This window comes from Prinia subflava, chromosome 23 (genome assembly GCF_021018805.1).
Source record: "Prinia subflava isolate CZ2003 ecotype Zambia chromosome 23, Cam_Psub_1.2, whole genome shotgun sequence".
Classification (NCBI taxonomy): domain Eukaryota; kingdom Metazoa; phylum Chordata; class Aves; order Passeriformes; family Cisticolidae; genus Prinia; species Prinia subflava.
Genome location: NC_086269.1, coordinates 2,841,237 through 2,863,647, shown reverse-complemented (window position 1 = coordinate 2,863,647; position 22,411 = coordinate 2,841,237). Strand labels below are relative to the sequence as shown.

At 62.0% G+C, this 22,411-nt stretch overlaps 3 protein-coding genes across 4 annotated transcripts; 1 reads left to right on the top strand and 2 right to left on the bottom strand.

The window, feature by feature from the left end:
- Positions 1 to 75: 75 nt before the first annotated feature.
- On the bottom strand, positions 76 to 4,631 carry MED20 (mediator complex subunit 20). 2 transcript variants are annotated; one of them, XM_063418634.1, is made up of 4 exons: positions 4,479 to 4,631; positions 3,537 to 3,688; positions 2,529 to 2,782; positions 76 to 666 (listed from the first exon to the last, which is right to left on the bottom strand). In XM_063418634.1, the coding sequence occupies exons 1-4, from the start codon at positions 4,490 to 4,492 to the stop codon at positions 451 to 453; spliced, it is 636 nt and encodes a 211-aa protein (XP_063274704.1). In that variant the 5' UTR covers positions 4,493 to 4,631; the 3' UTR covers positions 76 to 450. The 2 variants fall into 2 exon arrangements, with proteins under 2 accessions (XP_063274704.1, XP_063274705.1); XM_063418635.1 differs by lacking the exon at positions 76 to 666 and adding an exon at positions 817 to 1,045.
- Positions 4,574 to 9,469, top strand: BYSL (bystin like). The gene is made up of 7 exons (XM_063418579.1): positions 4,574 to 4,900; positions 4,984 to 5,140; positions 5,758 to 5,896; positions 6,019 to 6,152; positions 6,274 to 6,434; positions 7,185 to 7,287; positions 8,805 to 9,469. The coding sequence occupies exons 1-7, from the start codon at positions 4,627 to 4,629 to the stop codon at positions 9,151 to 9,153; spliced, it is 1,317 nt and encodes a 438-aa protein (XP_063274649.1). The 5' UTR covers positions 4,574 to 4,626; the 3' UTR covers positions 9,154 to 9,469.
- A 141-nt stretch (positions 9,470 to 9,610) lies between these two features.
- On the bottom strand, positions 9,611 to 19,102 carry CCND3 (cyclin D3; the record flags this gene model as incomplete). Its single annotated transcript, XM_063418653.1, has 3 exons — positions 9,611 to 11,890; positions 16,267 to 16,409; positions 18,787 to 19,102. Coding segments are annotated over 3 exons (618 nt in total), but the record flags the coding sequence as incomplete, so codon positions are not given.
- Between the last annotated feature and the right edge of the window lie 3,309 nt (positions 19,103 to 22,411).

The following is a 22,411-nucleotide window of genomic DNA, read 5'->3' as shown; positions in this document are numbered from 1 at the left end:
CTTTGGGGGCATAAAGCGCTTGAAACAAATCCAAGGGAAGGATCTGTGAATAAACAACACAAACCAGCACAACCCTCACTGTGCAGGGACTCCTCCCAAAATCCAGCGTTTTATTGGGATGAAATACAACAAAACACCCACGTGGATATAAAAAATACAAATTTAAGAGACTCCTCCTGTAGGTTTTTGTAGTCACAGCAGCTCTGTCCTTGATTTTGGCTGGGATTTCTCTTTTTCCTGTGAATAAACAATTCCCTGCATGAAACATTGTCCAGAGAACCACAGAGCCACGGATCCAACAATCCCAAACCCCGGAATCACACACAGCACCGCAAAACTTCGACGTGGCAAAGACAAAAAAGAGAAAAAACCCCTCGGGGCTGCCTCCTGTGCCACATTTTGGAGGAATCCTGAGCCAGCCAGGCAGGCAGGAGCTGCAGGGAATTCTCTTCACCTGATGCCAGCCACGGGCACCTGCTGCTGCTTGCGGATCTTGTTGAAGAGCTCCATGTACTGCACCATGGTGTCCCCGGGGCTGTAGGCGCTGTCGTGCTTGGAGCCGAACACCGACGGGATCCCGGGCGTGTGGCTGCCCATGAAGCTCTGCATGAACTCCATCAGCAGGTTCCAGCAGTCGTTGGCGATCACGCAGGGGCAGTATTCCACCTGGGGACACAGCCGAGAGGGTGGCAGGGCAGAATTCCAACTGGGAACACTCCCCAGAGCCCTGGAGGTGACAGCAGGGGCAGTATTCCACCTGGGGACACAGCCGAGAGGGTGGCAGGGCAGAATTCCAACTGGGAACACTCCCCAGAGCCCCTGGAGGTGACAGCAGGGGCAGAATTCCACCTGGGAACACAACCCAGAGCTCTGGAGATGCTGGCAGGGGCAGAATTCCACCTGGGAAAACACCTCAGAGCCCTGGAGCTGGCAGGAAGGACAGTATTCCACCTGGGAACAGCCTTGGAACTGGTGGCAGGGGCAGAATTCCAACTGGGAACACTCCCCAGAGCCCCTGGAGGTGACAGCAGGGGCAGTATTCCACCTGGGGACACAGCCGAGATGGTGGCAGGGCAGAATTCCAACTGGGAACACTCCCCAGAGCCCCTGGAGGTGACAGCAGGGGCAGAATTCCACCTGGGAACACTCCCCAGAGCCCCAGAGATGCTGGCTGGGGCAGAATTCCACCTGGGAACACATCCCAGGCTCCCTGGAGGTGACAGCAGGGGCAGAATTCCACCTGGGAACACAACCCAGAGCTCTGGAGATGCTGGCAGGGGCAGAATTCCACCTGGGAAAACACCTCAGAGCCCTGGAGCTGGCAGGAAGGACAGTATTCCACCTGGGAACAGCCTTGGAACTGCTGACAGGGACAGAATTCCACCTGGGAACACTCCCCAGAGCCCCAGAGATGCTGGCAGGGACAGAATTCCAACTGGGAACACTCCCCAGAGCCCTGGAGCTGGGCACTGTTCCACCTGGAGCATACTCCAGAGCCCTGGAGCTGGCAGGAAGGACAGAATTCCACCTGGGAACACACCTGAGAGCCCCAGAGCTGCCAGGGAGGACAGTATTACACCTGGGAACAGCCTTGGAGCTGCTGGCAGGGGCAGAATTCCACTTGGGAATATACCCTAGCCCCCTGGAGATGCTGGCAGGGGCAGAATTCCACCTGGGAACACTCCCCAGAGCTCTGGAGCTGGGCACTGTCCCACCTGGGAACACATCCCCAGAGCCCTGGAGCCTCCCTGCAGGGAAGGCTTTTCATGGAAACAGCCCCAAATATCCAGCATCTAACAAGGATGGGTAATGTGAATAAGACAGGACATGCTGGGAACATGCAAGAGACCCTTTCCAAAGGGAAGGGAAGGTAAAATGCAAAGGGAAGGACAGCAAGCCCCAAATCAGCACTGAATTAACAATAAACAACTGGAGAGGTTGTTTCATCCCCTTTGCCATGCTGATTAACCTGAGGGATGGTGCTCGTGCTGTGCAGCTGGAATTTAATCAGCTTTTTGTCTGGATGGCATTCCCGCAGGGATTCCCACTGCAGGGACAGCCCCGGAGCACCTGCCTGGATTAAACCTCGGGAGAGGAGATCCAAAGCTGCCTGCTGCAGCAGCAACACCCCTGGGACACAGACAGGACAGGGAATTCCAGAATTGTGGGATGGTTTGGGGAAGGAACCTCAACGCTCATCCAGGGCAGGGACACCTTCCACGGTCCCGGGCTGCTCCAAGCCCCACAGGGATCCAGAAGCAGCCACAGCTTCTCTGGGAAATCTCTGCCAGGGCCTTCCCACCCTCACAGGGAAGAATTTCTTCCCAATATCCCATCTATCCCTGCCATCTGGCAGTGTGAAGCCATTCCCACTTTTTCCTGGCGCTCCCGTGTAAATAAATAATCTTTCTCCATCTTCCTGCTTCAGACCCCCTCAATCAGATCACCCCTACACCTTCCTTCTCCAGCTTCTCCCACGGGATTTCCCTGCCTCTCCCTGCCTTCCCCACGCTTCCCAAGGCTCTCACCTCCACGGAAATGCCCCTGGCGCTGGGGCCCATGGTGACCGTGCCCAGTTTCACCAGGAAGTCGCAGTACTGGTAGCGGGTGCCGCGGCTCTCGATCTTGTTGGCCTTGGCGTTCTGGAAGAAGCCCTTGAGCTTCACCATGAGGGTGTCAAAGTTGGCGTCGGCCACGAGGCAGGGCCCGTTCTCGAAGAGGGCGAAGCAGCTCAGGGGGTACTCGGAGTTGTGCATGACGTACATCAGCTTCCCCGTCTGCCCTGGAATGACAGCGAGGGAGATGGGCTCAAAAACCAACATTCCTGCCCAAAGCTGCTCCTCTCCCTGCCTCTGCCCTCCTTGCTTTAATTCCAGATCCTCATATTTGTTATGATATCCATTCAGGGAAGAGCTTGGGTTTGCTTCTGGAGGTTTATGGGGAAAAAGAAATCCTCGGGAGAAAACACCAGCACGGCTCGGGGTGAGGCGAAAGGAGAATCCCAGGAGCATCCACCTCCCACCCACCTCCCACGGGCACGGAGCGAGCCTGGGCTCGGCCTCTCCTCCAAGTTCCAGCTGCCAAAAAAGCAGGAAAAAGCTGGAAGACTCCAATGGGTCTGGCCAGGAACAACAAGGGAAAAACATCCTTCCAGGCTGAGCAGAGTCAGGGCGGCGTGGGGTCAGTGCCACCGTGGTGAACATCACATCAGTGCTGGGAGGGATTGGGGATCCAGGGGGAAGAGGGAGAGGAGAAAGGAAAGGGAAAAGGAAACAAGGAAAAGGAGAAAGGGAAGAAGGAATTGTGGAATCATAGACTAATGAAAGTGGAAGAGACCTTCAAGAACAGCCAGTCCAACCCTCAGCCCAGCACTGCCACTATACCCCCTAAACCCCATCAACCAGCATCAGAGCCAGGGGAAACATCTCACCATCCTCCAGGGAAGGTGGGGAAGGAGCCGGAAAGGAGCAAAAGGACAGGAAGGAAAAGGGAAAGAGGAGCTCGGAGAAGGGCTGGGTTCCCCCGGCGCTGCTGACCCTGTGTGCCGAGGGTGGCCGCGGTGTGATAGGTCTCGCAGTCCACGCCGAACGTCCCCTGCTTCTCGGCGCCCAGCGCCTCCAGCCGCCGCGCCAGCAGCTCCACCGTCTGCTGCACGCTCTTGCCCTCGGCCACCGGCACCTGCGACACGCTGCGACAGCACCGGGGCTCAGGGACCCGCCGGGGCTCAGGGACCCGCCGGGGATCACGGACCCGTCGGGGCTCAGGGACCCGCCGGGAATCACGGACCCGCCGGGGATCACGGACCCGTCGGGGCTCAGGGACCCGCCGGGGCTCAGGGACCCGCCGGGGCTCAGGGACCCACCGGGGCTCACGGACCCGCCAGGGCTCACGGAACCCACCGGGGCTCACGGACCCGCCGGGGCTCACGGAACCCACCGGGGCTCACGGACCCGCCGGGGCTCACGGACCCGCCGGGGCTCACGGACCCGCCGGGGCTCATGGAACCCACCGGGGCTTACTGACCCACCGGGGCTCACGGACCCCACTGAGGCTCATGGAACCCACCGGGGCTCACGGACCCCACTGAGGCTCATGGAACCCACCGGGGCTCACGGACCCCACTGAGGCTCATGGAACCCACCGGGGCTCACGGACCCCACTGAGGCTCATGGAACCCACCGGGGCACCGCCGGCTGCTGCCCGTGCGTCCGGGACTGCTCCGCACCCTCCATCCGGAGATTCTCCCCGTGTCCCCGGGACTGTCCCCGCCGGGAGTCTATCCCAGTGCCGCCCCCCTATTCCAAGAGCCCCTCCCGGTGGCGTCCCCCCATTCCAGGAGCCCCTCCCGCTGTCGCTCCCCATTCCGGGAGCCCCTCCCGGTGCTCTCTCCCATTCCGGGAGCCGCTCCCGGTGCCGTTCCCCATTCCGGGAGCCGCTCCCGGTGCTCTCCCCTCCACCCCGGAGCCCCCCGCGCTCACCAGGTGACCCCCATGGTGCCGGTGCCCGCACCGGAACGGGCGGGGCCGGTGTCACCGGGACGCGGCGGGGCCGCCCCGGAACAGGCGGGGACAGTCCCCACGTGTCTCTCCGCGCTGTCCGCCGCCGGTGCGCCCCGGTTCCGCCGCGATGCCCAAGGCCCGGCGGGCGCGGGGCTCGGGCGCGGCCCCGGCGCTGCCCTTGGCCGAGCAGATCCTGCAGGACGCGGCTCCGCGGGCGCGGGGGAGGCGCGGGGAGCCCGGCGGGGCGGAGGAGCGGGGCGGGGATGGCGGCGGCGACGGCTTCGTGGACGCGCGGCTGTCCCGGCGCATCCTGGAGCAGGCGCGGCGGCAGCAGGAGGAGCTGGAGGCCGAGCACGGCCCCGGGGCGCCCGCAGCCCCCCGGCAGCGCAGCGTGGTGCTGGGTGAGCCCCCCGGAACCCGCCGGGACCCTCCGGGACCCCCGGGGGTGCGCGGCCCCGGGCTGAGGCAGCGCCGCTCCCCGCAGGTCCCGGCTCGGACTCGGAGGATGACGAGGAATGGCCCTCGCTGGAGAAGGCGGCGGCGGCCGCGGGACGGAGCGGGGATTACGGCGGGGAGGTGGAGGTGGACCCCGAGGATGAGAAAGCCATCGAGATGTTCATGAACAAGAACCCGCCGCTGAGGTGAGGAGGGGGCTACGCCGGGCCGGGGCCGCCGCCCTGCACGGACCCCGACCCTGCCCTGTCCTCTGTCACCCCCCTGCCACCCCCGATTCACCCCTGCTCCTGTGTGGGCCCTGCACGGACCCCGACCCTGTCCTGTCCTCTGTCACCCCCCTGCCACCCCCGATTCACGCTTGTCCTGTCTCAGGACGTCACCCCCAGCTCAACCCCATCCCGTGTCATCCCCCTGCCACCCCCGATTCTCCCCAGCTCCTGTGTGAGCCCTGCACAGACCTCACCTGGCCGCCCTCCCTGATCAGCCCCTGACCCGCCCCTGTCCCCTGCCAGCCCTCCCTGGTCCCCTTGGACTCGCTCCTGTCCCCTTGGACTCACCCCTGTCCCCTGCCAGCCCTCCCTGGTCTCCCCCTGACTCTGACCCTGTCCCCTTGGACTCTCCCCTGTCCCCTGCCAGCCCTCCCTGGTCCCCTTGGACTCGCTCCTGTCCCCTTGGACTCGCTCCTGTCCCCTTGGACTCACCCCTGTCCCCTGCCAGCCCTCCCTGGTCCCCCCTGCCCCTGTCCCCTGCCAGCCCTCCCTGGTCCCCCCCTGACCCTGTCCCTGTCCCCTGGTGGCCCCAGGCGCACCCTGGCCGACATCATCATGGAGAAGATCACGGAGAAGCAGACGGAGGTGGAGACGGCGCTGTCGGAGATCTCGGGCCGCCCCATGCCCCAGCTCGACCCCCGTGTCCTGGAGGTCTACAGGGGTGTCAGGGAGGTGAGGCCGGAGCCGGTGAAGCCACAGCCACCCCCCCGAGGGGCTGAGGGAGGGGACAGCGCGCTCGTGTCCCTGCTGTCACTGCCCCCAGTCATGGCCTGGCCGTGTCCCTGTCTCTGAAGGTGCTGTCCAAGTACAGGAGCGGGAAGCTCCCCAAGGCGTTTAAAATCATTCCTGCCTTGTCCAACTGGGAGCAGATCCTCTACATCACTGAGCCAGAGACGTGGACGGCTGCTGCCATGTACCAGGCCACCAGGTGAGGTCACCTCAGGGACCCTCTGACGTGAGATTTTTGGCTTTTTTTTCCCCCACTGGGGTTTACAAAACCTGCCTGGCCTCCTTTCCTCACCCACCCCTTCATGCTTTGCTGTCGCCAGGATATTTTCCTCCAACCTGAAGGAGAGGATGGCCCAGCGCTTCTACAACCTGGTGCTGCTGCCGCGGATCCGCGACGACATCGCCGAGTACAAGCGGCTCAACTTCCACCTGTACATGGCTCTCAAGAAGGCTCTGTTCAAGCCAGCGGCCTGGTTCAAGGGTAGGGGTCCTGCAGGGTCCCCTCTGGGGCTTGGCTGGGGTCCTGAGGGGCTCTCGCATGGCAGGGACCCTCCAGCTGCTGCTGCAAGAGTGGCAATTTCCTGGGACTGTCCCCAGCCCGCAGGACACAGCTCAGGGCAGCCTTTCCTGCCAAAGCTGCCCTGGGCTCGCCCCTCTCCTGCTGAGCCCAGGGCTCAGGGAGAAGGAGCTGAGCCCCAGGGCTCAGGGAGAAGGGGCCGAACCCCAGGGCTCAGGAAGAAGGGGCTGAGCCCCAGGGCTCAGGAAGAAGGGGCTGAGCCCCAGGGCTCAGGGAGAAGGGGCTGAGCTCCAAGGAGAAGGGGCTGAGCCCCGGGGCTCAGGGAGAAGGGGCTGAGCCCCAGGGCTCAGGGAGAAGGGGCCGAGCCCCAGGGCTCAGGAAGAAGGGGCTGAGCCCCAGGGCTCAGGGAGAAGGGCTGAGCCCCAGGGCTTAGGGAGAAGGGGCTGAGATCCAGGGAGAAGGAGCTGAGCCTCAGGGCTCAGGGAGAAGGGGCTGAGCCCCCAGGAGAAGGAGCTGAGCCCCAGGGCTCAGGGAGAAGGGGCTGAGCCCCAGGGCTTAGGGAGAAGGAGCTGACCCCCGGGGCTCAGGGAGGAGGAGCTGAGCCCCAGGGCTCAGGGAGAAGGGGCTGAGCCCCAGGGCTCAGGGAGAAGGGCTGAGCCCCAGGGCTGTTCCCGTGGGTGGATGTGGTGGGTGTCTGACTGTCCCCATCCCCAGGGATCCTCATCCCACTGTGCGAGTCCGGCACGTGCTCGCTCAGGGAGGCCATCATCATCGGCAGCATCCTCACCAAGTGCTCCATCCCCGTCCTGCACTCCAGGTGAGGCCCTGAGGGGCTGGGGGGAAGAGCTGCTCCTCCAGGGATCCTGGGGAGCGTCTTGGATCCATCCCTCAGCCTCTCCAGCCCCTTGGGGGTGGTGAGGGGTCACTCAGCTCCCTCTGGGGTTGAGATTTAAGGCTCAGCTTTGTGCCTGAGTGCCTGGTGCTCCATGGCTCCGGTCCAGTCCTGTTCTTCTGTCCCCATGGCTCTGTCCCCTGACCCTGAGCCCCTGTCCCTGTTCCTCAGTCCCTGTGGCTCCATGCCCTGACCCTGGGCCCCTGCCTGGTCCTTGTGGCTCTGTCCCCTGGCCCCTCACCTCTCCTGTGTCCCCGTGGCTCTGTGTCCTGACTCTAAGCCACTCTCAGGTCCCCATGGCTCCATCCTCTGACCCCTCAACTCTCCTGTGTCCCCATATCCCTGTGTCCCTGTCCCCTCACCTCTCCTGTGTCTGTGTGTCCTGTCCCCTGACCCCTCCCATTTCCCCGTGTCCCTGTTCCCTTACCTCTTCCATGTCCCCATGGCTCCATCCCCTGTCCCCTGACCCCTACATGTCCCCACGTCCCTGACCCCTCCCATGTCCCTGTGTCCCTGTCCCCTGACCTCTGCCATTTCCCCGTGTCCCTGTTCCCTTACCTCTTCCATGTCCCCATGGCTCCATCCCCTGTCCCCTGACCCCTACATGTCCCCACGTCCCTGACCCCTCCCATGTCCCTGTGTCCCTGTCCCCTGACCTCTCCTGTTTCCCTGTTCCCTCATCTCTCCCATGTCCCCATGTCCCTGTCCCCTGACCCATCCGTGTCCCCCTGTCCCTGTCCCCTGACCTCTGCCGTGTCCCCATGTCCCTGTCCCCTCCCATGTCCCCGTGTCCCTGTCCCTGTCCCCTGACCCACCCGTGTCCCCGTGTCCCTGTCCCCTGACCCGCCCGTGTCCCCGTGTCCCTGTCCCCTGACCTGCCCGTGTCCCCGTGTCCCTGTCCCCTGACCCGCTGTGTCCCTCTGGCTCCATCCCCTGTCCCCTGACCCGCCCATGTCCCTGTGTCCCTGTCCCCTAACCTCTGCCGTGTCCCTGTGTCCCTGTCCCTGTCCCCTGACCCGCCGTGTCCCCGTGTCCCCGTGTCCCTGTCCCCTGACCCGCCGTGCCCTGTGTCCCTGTGTCCCTGTCCCCTGACCTCTGCCGTGTCCCCGTGTCCCTGTCCCCTGACCCGCCATGTCCCCGTGTCCCTGTCCCCTGACCCGCCCATGTCCTCGTGTCCCTGTCCCCTGACCTCTGCCGTGTCCCCGTGTCCCTGTGTCCCTGTCCCCTGACCTCTGCCGTGTCCCCATGTCCCTGTCCCCTGACGCCCTGTGTCCCTGTCCCTGTCCCTGTCCCCTGACCCGCCATGTCCCCGTGTCCCTGTCCCCTGACCCTCCGTGTCCCCGTGTCCCCGTGTCCCTGTCCCTGTCCCCTGACCCCTGCCGTGTCCCCGTGTCCCCGTGTCCCTGTCCCTGTCCCCTGACCCTCCGTGTCCCTGTCCCCAGCGCGGCGCTGCTGAAGCTGGCCGAGATGCAGTACAGCGGCGCCAACAGCATCTTCCTGCGCCTGCTCATCGACAAGAAGTACGCGCTGCCCTTCCGCGTGCTGGACGCGCTGGTCTTCCACTTCCTGGCCTTCCGCACCGAGCAGCGGCTGCTGCCCGTGCTGTGGCACCAGAGCCTGCTGGCCCTGGCGCAGCGCTACAAGGAGGATTTGTCCTCGGAGCAGAAGGAGGCTCTGCTGGAGCTGCTCAAGTTCCACAGCCACCCGCAGATCTCGCCCGAGATCCGCCGCGAGCTGATGAACTCCAAGACGAGGGACGTGGAAGGGGAGCAGGCGCCGGCCATGGAATGAGGAGGGAAATGCTGGAGGCTGGTCCGGCCATGGAATGAGGAGGGAAATGCTGGAGGCTGGTCCGGCCATGGAATGAGGAGGGAAATGCTGGAGCCTGGCCCTGGGTGCAGCTGGGAGCCTGCAGCAGGAGCATCCTGCCCGCATCCCGCTGCTCCGAGCGGGCACTGGGACAGACAGAGCCCACAGAGCCGGGCTGAGAGCCCCGTGCCAGCATCACAGGGCAGCCCCTGTCCCCCCCAGGAGCCCGGTGCCACCAGCACTGGGACACTTTGGCTTGTTCCTGTACTCGGAAATAAAACCAGAGCTGTGTCCATCAGCCAGGGCTGGTCCCAGCCTGTCCCTGTCCCCCCCAGGAGCCCGGTGCCACCAGCACTGGCACGCTTTGGCTCGTTCCTGTACTTGGAAATAAAACCAGAGCTGTGTCCGTCAGCCAGGGCTGGTCCCAGCCTGTCCCTGTCCCCCTCAGGAGCCCGGTGCCACCAGCACTGGGACACTTTGGCTCGTTCCTGTATTTGGAAATAAAACCAGAGCTGTGTCCATCAGCCAGGGCTGCTCCCAGCCTGTCCCTGTCCCCACCAGCTGCTGGAACTCCTTGCCCAGGGATCTTCCCAAACACTCAAAGTCCCCCCAGGGTTTACTTCTTGAAGCCACAGGGCCTCACCTGGCCACGAGGCCACCTGCCTGGCCTGCTCCTGTCACCCAAGTGCCACCTCTGCTGGAAAACCCAAAGGGGCTTTTCCAGGAGGCTGCACCTCCCCGGGCCCTGCTGCCACTGTCACTGCCACTGTCATTGTCACTGTGCCGTGCAGCTTTGGGCCACGGAGAGGAGCCCCAGCTGCGCCTGAGCCGTGCCCAGCCCTGCCTGCTGTCACCTCTGCTGGCAGGGGCAGGAGCTGGGTCCCCACACGCCGCAGCCTCTGTGACTTCCTGATTTATCTCATTTTGAAGCAGCCAGGGCCTGACGAGCACGAGAGGCACTGAGGCCCTCTCCTGCCACCACTTGAGCTGCTCCAGTGCCCTCCAGGCTGCTGGGAGAAGGTGCTGGGCTCCATCACCACCCCTGAGCTGCCCCGGGTGTCCTTTGGGTCCTGCCTGCCCTCTCCAGCCCTCCACAAGCAGGGCTGGAGCTCCCAAGGGATCCCCAGATCCCAGCCCCACCCTGGGAACGGCGCAAGGGAAACCCTCGAGCTGCCAGTTTTGTTTTTTTGTTTAAAATATTTTATTGCAACATCACGGGGTTCTCTGGCTCTCCCAGCAGCGGGACTCGTGCGAGTGAACACCAAAACCAATTTACTCTTAAATTAAAAACCTCATTTATATATATATATATAAAAAAGAAAGAAACGCATTTCCTTTTGCACAGCCAGGCTGTCCCTGCCCTCCTGCTCGCAGGAGGCAGCGGCTCCGTGGGTTTCCGGACCAGGCAGGCTCAGGGAGGAGCAGCAGCCCCACCTTTTTCCGCCGGATTTTTGTGTGGCTGCTGGCATGCAGAAAGGAAGATTTCCACCTCCTTTTCCACATCCCCCGTGGGAGGACAGCAGCCAGAGGTCCCCAAGCAGCAGCAGCAGCATCTGCCTCCCATCCCTGTGGAGTCTCCTGGTTAATTCTTCCACTCTGTAAAGGTTTTCTCATAGAAAAGCAGCATTGTTTTTTTGGTTTTTTTTTTCCTGTTTTACAACAATTTTTATAAAAAACTAACAGGATCAACAACAACAATACAAAATAATCGCAGTAATTGCTTTCCCAACTCAAGTGCGCAGCAGTTTTCCACCCTCTCTCAGGAGGCAGCTCGGGATCCGCGTGGGTGAACGCAGCCCCCTCCTGAGCGTGATCCGAAATCCCTGCCCTGGAAGAGTGCAGATGATGCAGCCCAGACTATAGCAGCACATTCAAAGGTTTTCCTTAAATCTGATGCCTAAGCTACCCAAGGACCACCCAGCCTCCGAGGAGAGCCTCCCACTGCCCGGGGAGCCAGGGAAGGGGCAAAAGGGGGAAGGCACTTTTATTTTTTTGGGGAAGGAGAGGAGAGCGGCATCCAGACCCCGAGGAACGCCAGCTCTGCTCCCTCCCCATTTCCCAGCAGTGAACAATAAATTAAGCAGCCTCCGTGGGCCGGCGGAAAAGCCGAGGGGACCCCGCGCTCCTCCCGAGGCACGGCCCGAATTCCCACATCCAACAGCAAAAAACAAACAAGCCCCGCCAGTCCTCTCCAAGCAGAAGCAGCTGCACAACCTCCCCCGGAGCTCTGGGGACGTGGCACGAAGCAATCGGCGCCGAGGGGCCACCAAGCAGCTGCTCCACGAGCCCCGAGGGGGCGAGGAGGATTCGGGTCCTGCAGGGTTCGGCTCTCCCTGATTCTTGTCCCTCACGGGGCTGCCCTGAACGCCCCGGAGAGCCGGGGAACACCAACACAGAAACAATTCCAAACTTGATCCAGGCTCCTGCTCCCCGTGCCCACCTCGGCCGCTCCCCCCCCGGCTTGGGAAGGGCCCCTCGGAGGCGCTGGGCGGGCAGGGGGGGACGCAGGGGGCTGGGGGTGCTCAGGGAGGGCCCGGAGCCCCCAGGGAAGGGTGGCTGGTCACAGGTTGACGTCGGTGACGTCCGTGGGGGTGCCCGTGGGCTGGCTGCCCCCGTACGCCGCCGCCTTGGCGCTGAATTCCTGCTGGGATTGGGACGCCTGCTTCAGGCTCTCGGCCAGGGCCGCCTCGATCTGCTCCTGACAGGCCTTCAGGCAGTCCTGGAACAGGGAAACACACGGGAGGCGTCAGATCCCTGCTCCTCAGCGCTGGAGCTTCGGGAAAAGCTCAGAGGAGGTGCTGGGCTGCACCTCTGACCCCCACCCGGAGCATTTGAACACGCGGGGAAAAAAGGGGATTTTCTCCACAGCCTGTCCCTCCCCAGGCAGAGCCCCACACTGCGGCTGTCCTCCTCCCACCTCCCTCTGCAGGGAGGTTGTGTCCAGCAGGGATTCCCAAATTCCGGGAGCCGGGGTGTGGCTCCAGCAGGGTGGCAAGGGCAGGGCAGCTCCGAATTTCCCAGACCCCAAACAGGGCTGGATCCCCCTCCAGCTCCCCAGCCCGGAGCTCGGGGTGGTCCTGCTGGGCACGGGAATCCTGCTGGGTGCCCCTGAGGCAGCAGGACCCCCCCAAAACCCACCCTGCAGCACCTCCCACCCACGCTGGGACAGCACCTCCCGAGCTTCTCACACGGTTTCCACCCCCGTGTCCCCTCTGAGACACCCCCAGGGCCCCCAGAGCTGGGGACACGCACGGGAAGGGGCAGGGGGCTGCCAGCAGCAGCAGCACAGCCAGAAATGCAAACCCCGCTCTGGTTTTTCCCCCATGAGCCGTAACCAGAGGAGGAAACTCCCACTCGGGCAGCCCGGGCACGGCTCAGCCTGGTGACAGTTTGCACCTCACGGGACAGTGTCACACCCGAAATCTCTTACCAGGAATCCGCCAGGGGTTCTTAGAAACTGTCAGAGGATGTGGCGAGCGAAAATAGAAAATAGCAACGCCCGGCTCCCCTTCCCCAGCTCCCCTTCCCCGGGGCTTCCTGGCAGCACAGCCCCTCCTGCCCGGCACGCCCGGCCCCGAGCACCTGGACAGGGGCTGAGCATCCCTAAAGACACCTGGACAGGGGCTGACCATCCCCATGGACACCTGGACAGGGGCTGACCATCACCAGGGACACCTGGACAGGGGCTGACCATCCCTACAGACACCTGGACAGGGGCTGACCGTCACCAGGGACACCTGGACAGGGACTGACCATCCCCATGGACACCTGGACAGGGGCTGACCATCCCTATGGACACCTGGACAGGGGCTGACCATCCCTATGGACACCTGGACAGGGGCTGACCATCCCTATGGACACCTGGACAGGGGCTGACCATCCCTACGGACACCTGGACAGGGGCTGACCATCCCCATGGACACCTGGACAGGGACTGACCATCCCCATGGACACCTGGACAGGGGCTGACCATCCCCATGGACACCTGGACAGGGACTGACCATCCCCACGGACACCTGGACAGGGGCTGACCATCCCCATGGACACCTGGACAGGGACTGACCATCCCCACGGACACCTGGACAGGGGCTGAACATCCCCATGGACACCTGGACAGGGGCTGACCATCACCATGGGCACCTGGACAGGGGTTGACCATCCCTACGGACACCTGGACAGGGGCTGACCATCACCATGGGCACCTGGACAGGGGCTGAGCATCCCCACGGACACCTGGACAGGGGCTGAGCATCCCCACGGACACCTGGACAGGGGCTGAGCATCCCCACGGACACCTGGACAGGGGCTGACCATCCCTACGGACACCTGGACAGGGGTTGACCATCCCTATGGACACCTGGACAGGGACTGACCATCACCAGGGACACCTGGACAGGGACTGACCATCCCTACGGACACCTGGACAGGGACTGACCATCCCCACGGACACCTGGACAGGGGCTGAGCATCCCCACGGACACCTGGACAGGGGCTGACCATCCCTATGGACACCTGGACAGGGACTGACCATCCCTATGGACACCTGGACAGGGGCTGACCATCACTATGGACACCTGGACAGGGGCTGAGCATCCCCACAGACACCTGGACAGGGGCTGACCATTGCCATGGACACCTGGACAGGGGCTGACCATTCCTACAGACACCTGGACAGGGACTGACCGTCCCCATGGACACCTGGACAGGGGCTGACCATCCCTATGGACAGGGGCTGACCATCGCCATGACCAGTCCATCACCATCCCCAGTCCATCCCTGGGGTCTCCATCATCATGACCAGTCCATCCCGGCCTCTCCAGCCCTGTGGCCAGTCCATCCCGGCCTCTCCAGCCCTGTGGCCAGTCCATCCCGGGCTCTCCAGCCCTGTGGCCAGTCCATCCCGGCCTCTCCAGCCCTGTGGCCAGTCCATCCCAGGCTCTCCAGCCCTGTGGCCAGTCCATCCCAGGCTCTCCAGCCCTGTGGCCAGTCCATCCCAGCCTCTCCAGCCCTGTGGCCAGTCCATCCCAGGCTCTCCAGCCCTGTGGCCAGTCCATCCCGGCCTCTCCAGCCCTGTGGCCAGTCCATCCCGGCCTCTCCAGCCCTGTGGCCAGTCCATCCCAGGCTCTCCAGCCCTGTGGCCAGTCCATCCCAGCCTCTCCAGCCCTGTGGCCAGTCCATCCCAGGCTCTCCAGCCCTGTGGCCAGTCCATCCCGGCCTCTCCAGCCCTGTGGCCAGTCCATCCCGGCCTCTCCAGCCCTGTGGCCAGTCCATCCCAGGCTCTCCAGCCCTGTGGCCAGTCCATCCCAGCCTCTCCAGCCCTGTGGCCAGTCCATCCCAGGCTCTCCAGCCCTGTGGCCAGTCCATCCCGGCCTCTCCAGCCCTGTGGCCAGTCCATCCCGGCCTCTCCAGCCTGTGGCCAGTCCATCCCGGCCTCTCCAGCCCTGTGGCCAGTCCATCCCGGGCTCTCCATGCCCAGGCTCTCCCAGCTCCCCACTGGCCATTCTGGCCGAGATGCCAAAGCCACGCTGGCCACAGCCAGCCAGGCTCCAGCCCTGCATCCCCAGCTGGGCGGGAAGGGGACGGCTCCTCCGGAGGGGAAACTGAGGCACGTTTGGTGCCACGCTCAGGGAGAAGCAGCAGCAGCACTGCAGGGGTGGGGGAGGCCGAGCCCAGGCGCTCTCCCAGCACCCCAAAATTCAGTGGACACATCCCAGGAGGAGCTGCCCAGGCTGGAGCTGCCTGTGAGGCGCCCCACAGGCGGGCAGGGGGCACAGCAGATGCTGGGGAGGGACAGGAGGGGACAGGAGGGGACAGGAGGGGACAGGGCTCCATTTCAGCTCCTCTCCCTGCACTGAACCCTCCCTGCTTCCCACCTGTTCCCTGCACAGCCCCGACCTCCCCGAGCAGGTTGGGAGCAGGTGGCTGCACCGATTCTTTCTTTAAAAAGGCTCCGGAGAACAAAAAAAATTCCATCTGCACCACCGGATCGGAGCCTCCCGCCCGGACAAAGCCTCGGGCAGCCCCTCCAGGTCCTGGCAGGGGACTGTAACTCACCTGGGCAGGGGAAAAGCTCCCAGTGGGAGCGAGCTGCAGAGCCCAACAGGATCCCTGTCCCGTCTCCAAGGGCAGTGGAGGGGCTGGAGAAGCGCCCCCACCCCGATGTCCCCAAATCTGGGACAATTCCTGTCCCAGCCCCCCCGAAACCCCCTGCAACCGGACACTGAGGGCAGCAGATGCCAAGCCCGGCGTGTCCCTGTCCCCATCCCAGCCCGAGAACTCGATCCTGCCAACACCTGCCCGGGCAGGGAACAGATCCTGCCCTTTGTGTGGCGTTTCAAAGGCTCCAAACCCGCCCTGCCCTGCCCGGGGCTGTGTTTGGGATCATCCCACAGCCCCTGGATCTCCTCAGACCAGGGCAGCACCGTCTGAACAGCAAAATTCCACAGAATCCCAGAGGAGCTGGGGCTGGAAGGGCCCTCTGGGGTCCAACCCTGCATCCCTGGGCTGAACATCACCATGGCCAGTCCATCCCAGGGCTGACCATCACCATGGCCAGTCCATCCCTGGGCTGACCATCACCATGACCAGTCCCTCCCTGGGGTGACCATCACCATGGCCAGTCCCTCTCTGGGCTGACCATCACCATGGCCAGTCCCTCTCTGGGCTGACCATCACCATGGCCAGTCCATCCTGGACTGACCATCACCATTCCCCCTCCAGCCCAGGCTCTCCCTCAGCACAGCCTCCTGCAGGCAGGGCCACCTGGAGCAGCTGTCCCCATCCAGCTGCCTCTGGAATGTCTCCAGAGGCCGAGGCCCCGCTCCCTGCCCCGGCAGCTGTGGAAAACCCTCCCTGTGAGGATCAGACAGGCTCCAGAACCCTGTGAGGATCAGGGAGGCTCCAGAACCCTGTGAGGAGCAGGGAGGCTCCAGAACCCTTCCCCTGAGGATCAGGCAGGCTCCAAACTCCCTGAGAGGATCAGGCTCCAGAACCCTCCCCTGAGGATCAGGCAGTCCCCAGAACCCTTCCCGAGGATCAGGCAGGCTCCAGAACCCTGTGAGGATCAGGCATTCCCCTGCCCCTGGCTGCACTCACCACCTCGGTGCCCGTGATCCCGGCCAGCAGCTCCGTGACGGCGTCGCCGCCGAGGCCGCTCGGGGCCAGGCTCAGGCCGTGGATGGCGGCGCCGATGCTGCCCGTGGCCACCATGGAGGGAGGGTACATCAGAAAGGTGTCGTCTGTGGGCACGGGGGGAAGGAGAAAGAGGGAAAGGAGAAAGGAAAGAAAGGAAAAAGGGAAGGGAAGGGAAGGGAAGGGAAGGGAAGGGAAGGGAAGGGAAGGGAAGGGAAGGGAAGGGAAGGGAAGGAAGGGAAGGGAAGGGAAGGGAAGGGAAGGGAAGGGAAGGGAAGGGAAGGGAAGGGAAGGGAAGGGAAGGGAAGGAAGGGAAGGGAAGGAAGGGAAGGGAAGGGAAGGGAAGGGAAGGGAAGGGAAGGGAAGGGAAGGGAAGGGAAGGGAAGGGAAGGGAAGGGAAGGGAAGGGAAGGGAAGGGAAGGGAAGGGAAGGGAAGGGAAGGGAAGGAAGGGAAGGGAAGGGAAGGGAAGGGAAGGGAAGGGAAGGGAAGGGAAGGGAAGGGAAGGGAAGGGAAGGGAAGGGAAGGGAAGGGAAGGGAAGGGAAGGTTTGGGAAGGTTTGGGAAGGTTTGGGAAGGTTTGGGAAGGTTTGGGAAGGTTTGGGAAGGTTTGGGAAGGTTTGGGAAGGGAAGGTTTGGGAAGGTTTGGGAAGGTTTGGGAAGGTTTGGGAAGGGAAGGGAAGGGAAGGGAAGGGAAGGAAAGGAAAGGAAAGGAAAGGAAAGGAAAGGAAAGGAAAGGAAAGGAAAGGAAAGGAAAGGAAAGGAAAGGAAAGGAAAGGAAAGGAAAAGGAAAGGAAAGGAAAGGAAAGGAAAGGAAAGGAAAGGAAAGGAAAGGAAAGGAAAGGAAAGGAAAGGAAAGGAAAGGAAAGGAAAGAAAGGAAAGGAAAGGAAAGGAAAGGAAAAGGAAAGGAAAGGAAAGGAAAGGAAAGGAAAGGAAAGGAAAGGAAAGGAAAGGAAAAGGAAAGGAAAGGAAAGGAAAGGAAAGGAAAGGAAAGGAAAGGAAAGGAAAGGGAGGAAGAAAGAAAGAAAGAAAGAATGAATGAATAAATGAATGAATGAACGTAGCAGTGCTGCCATGGCAGGGCCAGCCCCTCCCTCTCCTGGGAAGAGCAGAGCCAGCCTCTCTCCAGAGCAGTGAATGCACTGGGACTCAGGGCAGGCCACAGCCGGGTAAAATCCATCCTAGATGTACTCCAGGAAATACAGAAGTGCTCCAGGAACTGCTAAATCGGCCGTTTGTCAGAGATTTCTTGTCTGAACAAGTAAATTTCACTGAAATTCACTGTATGACGGTGATGAGCGAAGAAAAGAATATTGTGTTCCTTCAAAGGGGGAACTCAGAGGGAACTCAGCTGTCAGTGAGGCTGCAGGAGGGGTTTGGGAGCGGGGAGCTCCTCAGAGAGAGCTCCTGCAGCTCCTCCTGGGGCTGGAGGAGCACGGGACAGGGCTGGAGCACGGGACAGGGCTGGAGGAGCACGGGACAGGGCTGGAGGAGCACAGGACAGGGCTGGAGGAGCACGGGACAGGGCTGGAGGAGCAGGGGACAGGGCTGGAGGAGCACGGGACAGGGCTGGAGGAGCACGGGACAGGGCTGGAGCACGGGACAGGGCTGGAGGAGCACGGGACAGGGCTGGAGGAGCACGGGACAGGGCTGGAGGAGCACGGGACAGGGCTGGAGGAGCACAGGACAGGGCTGGAGGAGCACAGGACAGGGCTGGAGCACGGGACAGGGCTGGAGGAGCACGGGACAGGGCTGGAGCACGGGACAGGGCTGGAGCACAGGACAGGGCTGGAGGAGCAGGGGACAGGGCTGGAGGAGCACGGGACAGGGCTGGAGGAGCACGGGACAGGGCTGGAGCACGGGACAGGGCTGGAGCACGGGACAGGGCTGGAGCACGGGACAGGGCTGGAGGAGCACAGGACAGGGCTGGAGGAGCACAGGACAGGCTTTGGGAGAAGCCCTGGCACGAGGTGGCTGCAGAGGTGTGGGGGTGACAGGGGTCAGATTTTAGGACTTGTGAGAGACAAACGAGCAACGCTCTCACTCTGGCCTGGGAAAATCCTAAAGGAGAATCCAAACAATCCTTGAGAAGTGAAAAACAATTAGCAGGGGGTGTTTTTCTAATTCCTTTACTAACAAGGATGTTCACAAAGAGGTGCAGGCTCTGAATCATATTCATTGCACCTAAATACTGTAAAAAAAGAGGATTTAGGAGAATCAAGATTGCTCTCATGTGCTTTAAGCTGAGTGTCAGGTCGTTATTCCCACACCATCCATAAATACAACCACACAGAGGCTGAGGAAAGCTGGGATTCAGCCCTGGGCACCCTCCCACAGGCACAGCACGAGGCCCTGGTGACACCTCAGAGCCCCCAGCAGCACCACCCTGCTGCCTGCACCGAAGGCGGGCACCCAGCTCCCAAAAAAAACCCATGGGGAGCCCACCCCAGGTGTGGCAGCACCCCTGGGTGCAGCCCAGCACCCACCTGTGGCACAGAGGGCGATGAAGGTCTGGGCGTGCTTCTTCACCAGCTCTGCCTTGCCGGCGGGCAGCGGCAGCCGGTGCAGGATGTGCGGCAGGAAATCGTTGGCGATCACCGACACCAGGTCCCACTTGAGCTTCTCCAGCACCAGCAGCTCCCAGTGCTGTGGGGACAGCAGGACAGGGCCATCAGGAGGTCCCAGGGCACAGGGGATGTCCCCAAGGTTGGGGACGTGGTGCAATTCCAGCCCTGGGATGTGCAGAGCTGCGGGCAGAGCTTGGAGGAGGAAGGGGAAAATCGGGATTTTTCTTTCCAGGGGTTAGCCCTGGGTACTGCCAGCTTTGCAGGGTGCTGTGAGAGGCCAGGAAGGGAAAAGCAGGGCAGGGACAGAGGGAAAAACAGGGAAGGGACAGAGGGAAAAACAGGGCAGGGACAGAGGGAAAAGCGGGGCAGGGACAGAGGGAAAAGCAGGGCAGGGACAGAGGGAAAAGCAGGGCAGGGACAGAGGGAAAAGCAGGGAAGGGACAGAGGGAAAGGCAGGGCAGGGACAGAGGGAAAAACAGGGCAGGGACAGAGGGAAAAACAGGGCAGGGACAGAGGGAAAAGCAGGGCAGGGACAGGGGGAAAAGAAGGGTAGGGACAGGGGGAAAAGAAGGGTAGGGAACAGCAGGGACAGAGGGAAATCCACAGCAGGGACAGAGGGAAATCCACAGCAGGGACTGAGGGAAATCCACAGCAGGGACAGAGGGAAATCCACAGCAGGGTCCCCATTCCCAATCCCCTCCCTGCTCCCAAGGGGCCAGGCTGGCTCCAGGCTCCCAGGACAATCCAGCTCGGGGTGACAGCAAAGGGGACAGCGCTGCCTGTGGGGGCTGTGACTGCCCCACAAAGCCCAGGGCAGGAGGGAATTCCCAGCTGGGAATGTTTTTTGTTTGTTTGTTTGTTTGTTTTTTGGCAGGAAATTCCCTTTTCTGCACCGAGGAATCCTCCAGGTGTGCTGGGTGCACCCCCAGCATGGAGCAGCCTCACCAGCACCCTTGGGTGCCAACGCCTCCATCCCAGCCCTGGCTGCTCCCTCTGAAAATCCAGCAGGGATTTTTTCTGGGATCCCCAGGAGCCAGCCAGGCTGGGAGCCCCCTCCAGCTGCTCCTGAGCCCCTCCTGGCCCTGCCAGCCCCGGGCACTGCTCCTGCAGGGACAGGGACAAGTCCAGGTAGTGCCAACACCAGGAGAGCCCCACTCGGAGCCTCAGCAGGAAATTTGGGATCTCTGCCCTCAAATCCCAGCCCTGGCAAGGCTGGAGCAGCAGCTGGATCCAGTTGGGGGCCAGGCACGGGGTGGCCTCGCTGGGATGTCACTGCTGTCACCTCCGGGGGTGACACAGCTGAGCTGTGTCCTCGCAGGATCCTTCCCTTCCCTGCAGCTCCCAATTACCCCAGGAATCCTTCCAGAACCTTCTCCCCTTATCCCGGGGCTCAGCAGATCTGGGCTGGGGGTGTCCCCAGGTCCCTCCTGCCCTGCAGGAGGGGGGGACAGGTGACAGTGGCAGGGGACAGTGGCGGGGGACAGTGGCAGGGGACAGTGGCAGGGGACAGTGGCAGGGGACAGTGGCGGGGGACAGTGGCGGGTGACAGTGGCGGGGGACAGTGGCGGGTGACAGTGGCGGGGGACAGTGGCGGGTGACAGTGGCGGGGGACAGTGGCGGGGGACAGTGGCGGGGGGACAGTGGCGGGGGACAGTGGCGGGTGACAGTGGCAGGGGACAGTGGCGGGGGACAGTGGCAGGGGACAGTGGCAGGGGACAGTGGCAGGGTGACAGTGGCAGGGGACAGTGGCAGGGGACAGTGGCAGGGGACAGTGGCAGGGGACAGTGGCAGGGGGACAGTGGCGGGGGACAGTGGCAGGGGACAGTGGCAGGGGACAGTGGCAGGGTGACAGTGGCAGGGGACAGTGGCGGGGGACAGTGGCGGGGGACAGTGGCGGGGGACAGTGGCGGGGGACAGTGGCAGGGGGACAGTGGCAGGGGACAGTGGCAGGGGGACAGTGGCAGGGGGACAGTGGCAGGGGACAGTGGCAGGGGACAGTGGCCCTGCTGGGGAAGGGACACCCCCCAGGAGCTGCACTGGGTCACTTCAGGACCTCCCCCTGCCCAGCACAAATCTCCTTTTCCCCCAAAATCCAGGATATCCCAGAGCTCCAGAACAGACGGATTTGAGGAAGTGACATTTTTTTTTCCCTAAGCTCAGATCTTCATTTTCCCCTTTTTTTTTTCTCTTGCTGTCGCCCCCTCTCCTCTCTCCTTTCACAACAAACCCGCCCGGGGTTGCTCAAAGCAGCAGCAGCGTTGCTCAACCTGCCCCAAACCCCACCCTGGCCCGGGCTGCCCCTTCCCCCAGGAATTCACTCCTGGATTTTCCCCCAGGAATTCACTCCTGCTTTTCCCCAGGAATTCACTCCTGCTTTTCCCCCAGGAATTCACTCCTGCTTTTCCCCCCAGGAATTCACTCCTGCTTTTCCCCCCAGGAATTCACTCCTGCTTTTCCCCCCAGGAATTCACTCCTGCTTTTCCCCCCAGGAATTCACTCCTGCTTTTCCCTCCAGGAATTCACTCCTGCTTTTCCCCCCAGGAATTCACTCCTGCTTTTCCCTCCAGGAATTCACTCCTGCTTTTCCCCCTGCTGCCTTTTCCCCCAGGAATTCACTCCTGCTTTTCCCCCCAGGAATTCACTCCTGCTTTTCCCCTGCTGCCTTTTCCCCCCAGGAATTCACTCCTGCTTTTCCCCCAGGAATTCACTCCTGCCTCCCCGAGTTCCTCCAAGTGGACAAATCCCTCCTTGCATCATTAGGAGGAGGAGGAGGAGGAGGAGGAGGAGGAGGAGGAGGAGGAGGAGCTCCAGGGTGGTGTAATTCCAATTTAATTCCCTCAGGTGGCTCAGTTAGGGTAAATCCTTCACAGATCCCTGGATATTCCCTCAATTCCCTCTTTGGAGGAGCAGGATGTGCTCCAAAGGAGTTAAAATCCATGGAAATCCAGGTAAAATGACTCTCCCTGGGTGTTGTAATCCAGATTTAATTCCCTCAGGTCCCTCAGCCAAGGCTAATCCTTCAGATCCCTGGATATTCCCTCAATTCCCTCTATCCTGGAGCAGGATGTGCCCCAAAGGAGTTAATATCCATGGAAATCCAGGGAAGAGGACTCTCCATGGGCACTGTAATCCAGATTTAATTCCCTCAGGTCCCTGGATATTGCCTAAATTCCCTCTTTGGAGGGGCAGGATGTGCTCCAGAAAGGGCTGGAATCCATGAAATCCATGGAAATCCAGGGAAAATTACTCTCCCTGGGTGTTGTAATCCAGATTTAATTCCCTCAGGTCCCTTAGTTAGGGTAAATCCTTCACAGATCCCTGCATATTCCCTAAATTCCCTCTTTGGAGGAGCAGGATGTGCTCCAAAATGAGTTAAAATCCATGGAAATTCAGGGAAGAGGACTCTCCCTGGGTGTTGTAATCCAGATTTAATTCCCTCAGGTGCCTCAGCCAGGGCAAATCCTTCAGATCCCTGGATATTCCCTCAATTCCCTCTTAATTGGAGCAGGATGTGCTCCAGAAAGGGCTGGAATCCATGAAATCC

Excerpts from the sequence above, each read along its gene's own strand:
- MED20 (XM_063418634.1), bottom strand. Across the intron at positions 2,783-3,536 it reads GGCCACCCTCGGCACACAGG|GGCAGACGGGGAAGCTGATG; the intron begins GTCAGCAGCGCC and ends CTGTCATTCCAG. Across the intron at positions 667-2,528 it reads CCAGGGGCATTTCCGTGGAG|GTGGAATACTGCCCCTGCGT; the intron begins GTGAGAGCCTTG and ends CTGTGTCCCCAG.
- BYSL (XM_063418579.1), top strand. The coding sequence starts at position 4,627 with ATGCCCAAGGCCCGGCGGGCGCGGGGCTCGGGCGCGGCCCCGGCGCTG. Across the intron at positions 4,901-4,983 it reads GCAGCGCAGCGTGGTGCTGG|GTCCCGGCTCGGACTCGGAG; the intron begins GTGAGCCCCCCG and ends CGCTCCCCGCAG. Across the intron at positions 7,288-8,804 it reads ATCCCCGTCCTGCACTCCAG|CGCGGCGCTGCTGAAGCTGG; the intron begins GTGAGGCCCTGA and ends CCCTGTCCCCAG.